Raw genomic sequence first — 1137 nt, forward strand, 5'->3', positions numbered from 1 at the left:
TAAAAAAACTGAAACTTATCGTTACCTAAAATTCGAGGAGAGTTCAAAGAAGTTTTTTGGAAAACAGCAAATTATTCTGACTTGCGGTTTACCAATGACAATTAAATAAAGACCTGACGCTTGACCGATACACGTGCAAGCTTGTTCTAAGGATGTGTCTAGCGGAGGCGAAGGTCTTTCCTGTTGACACCACGAACAAAACAAAGCACGATTTATTGAATTTAACCTTATATGGAAAATAGAATACAGAAACGAGATTTCTTTTCTTTTTCAAAACTCTTCGTTCTTTGAGTACGAACTTTTTTGGATAGCCAAGTGAAAAAATCATACCATGAGTGCTACAAGAAAAAGAAAAAGATGTAAGAAGCATGGATTAAAAATGAGAATAAATGTTTGAGAAATATGGTATGATCGTAAACCGCCATTCAAATCTTAGAATATATTTAATCAACTCAATGTCAACTACCAAATTTTGTTGTAAATGTTTCTTGTAAATTTCTAAATTTAGATAGAATTCGCAGTGAAAATTTAAAATGTTTTAATTTTGATATGCCAAAAGACAAAATTTCTTCATGTTCAGTTAAGAATATAGTTCTGAGGAATTAATTTTTCATCTTATAGGGAAAAGAATATGTTGCAAAATCAAAAACACGAGAGGCTGGCATAACTTATAGAATAGTTCCGGAGAAATCTTTCAAAATTATCAAAGTTGTTGCAGACAAAAATGCTATGAAAAAATTTCAGTTAATCAACAGAAAACAGTTCACAAACGTCTTTGGGATTATGGTGATTATAGTGAACAAAATATAATGCTCAGTGGAATTATGAAATGCGGGGACCCCGTCAACCCGTCACCCGAAAAGTTGCCCAGATTGATACATTGGATCTACCATTTCCCTACTGATGAAGAAAGTATTGTAGTTTGCACAAAAATTCTTTGTGATATTCTGCGTTTACACAAGAAACGTATTGAAACTGTTCAGATGAAAATTTTGAAGAAACAGCCTTTGAGAAATTTGGCAGGTGGGCAGCATGATAAACATGTGAAATTGACGGATTCAAACGTAGCATGTCCGTGAGGCGGCTCTACTACTTGTTGCGCAGGCCAGCCTCCTGTAGAGCCGAAAATACACGAGC

At 34.5% G+C, this 1137-nt stretch overlaps 1 protein-coding gene across 1 annotated transcript in view; it reads left to right on the forward strand.

Annotated features, from left to right (window-relative positions):
* The first annotated feature begins 266 nt into the window (after positions 1 to 266).
* The window catches only part of LOC117177169, an 8033-nt gene continuing 7162 nt past the window's right edge, over positions 267 to 1137 (forward strand). The window contains exons 1-2 of the mRNA XM_033367678.1: positions 267 to 405; positions 622 to 1023. Coding sequence (XP_033223569.1) covers positions 810 to 1023 — 214 coding nt within the window. The 5' untranslated portion in view covers positions 267 to 405; positions 622 to 809. The remainder of the gene's footprint in view (positions 406 to 621; positions 1024 to 1137) is intronic.

This window comes from Belonocnema kinseyi, chromosome 7 (genome assembly GCF_010883055.1).
Source record: "Belonocnema kinseyi isolate 2016_QV_RU_SX_M_011 chromosome 7, B_treatae_v1, whole genome shotgun sequence".
Taxonomy (NCBI): domain Eukaryota; kingdom Metazoa; phylum Arthropoda; class Insecta; order Hymenoptera; family Cynipidae; genus Belonocnema; species Belonocnema kinseyi.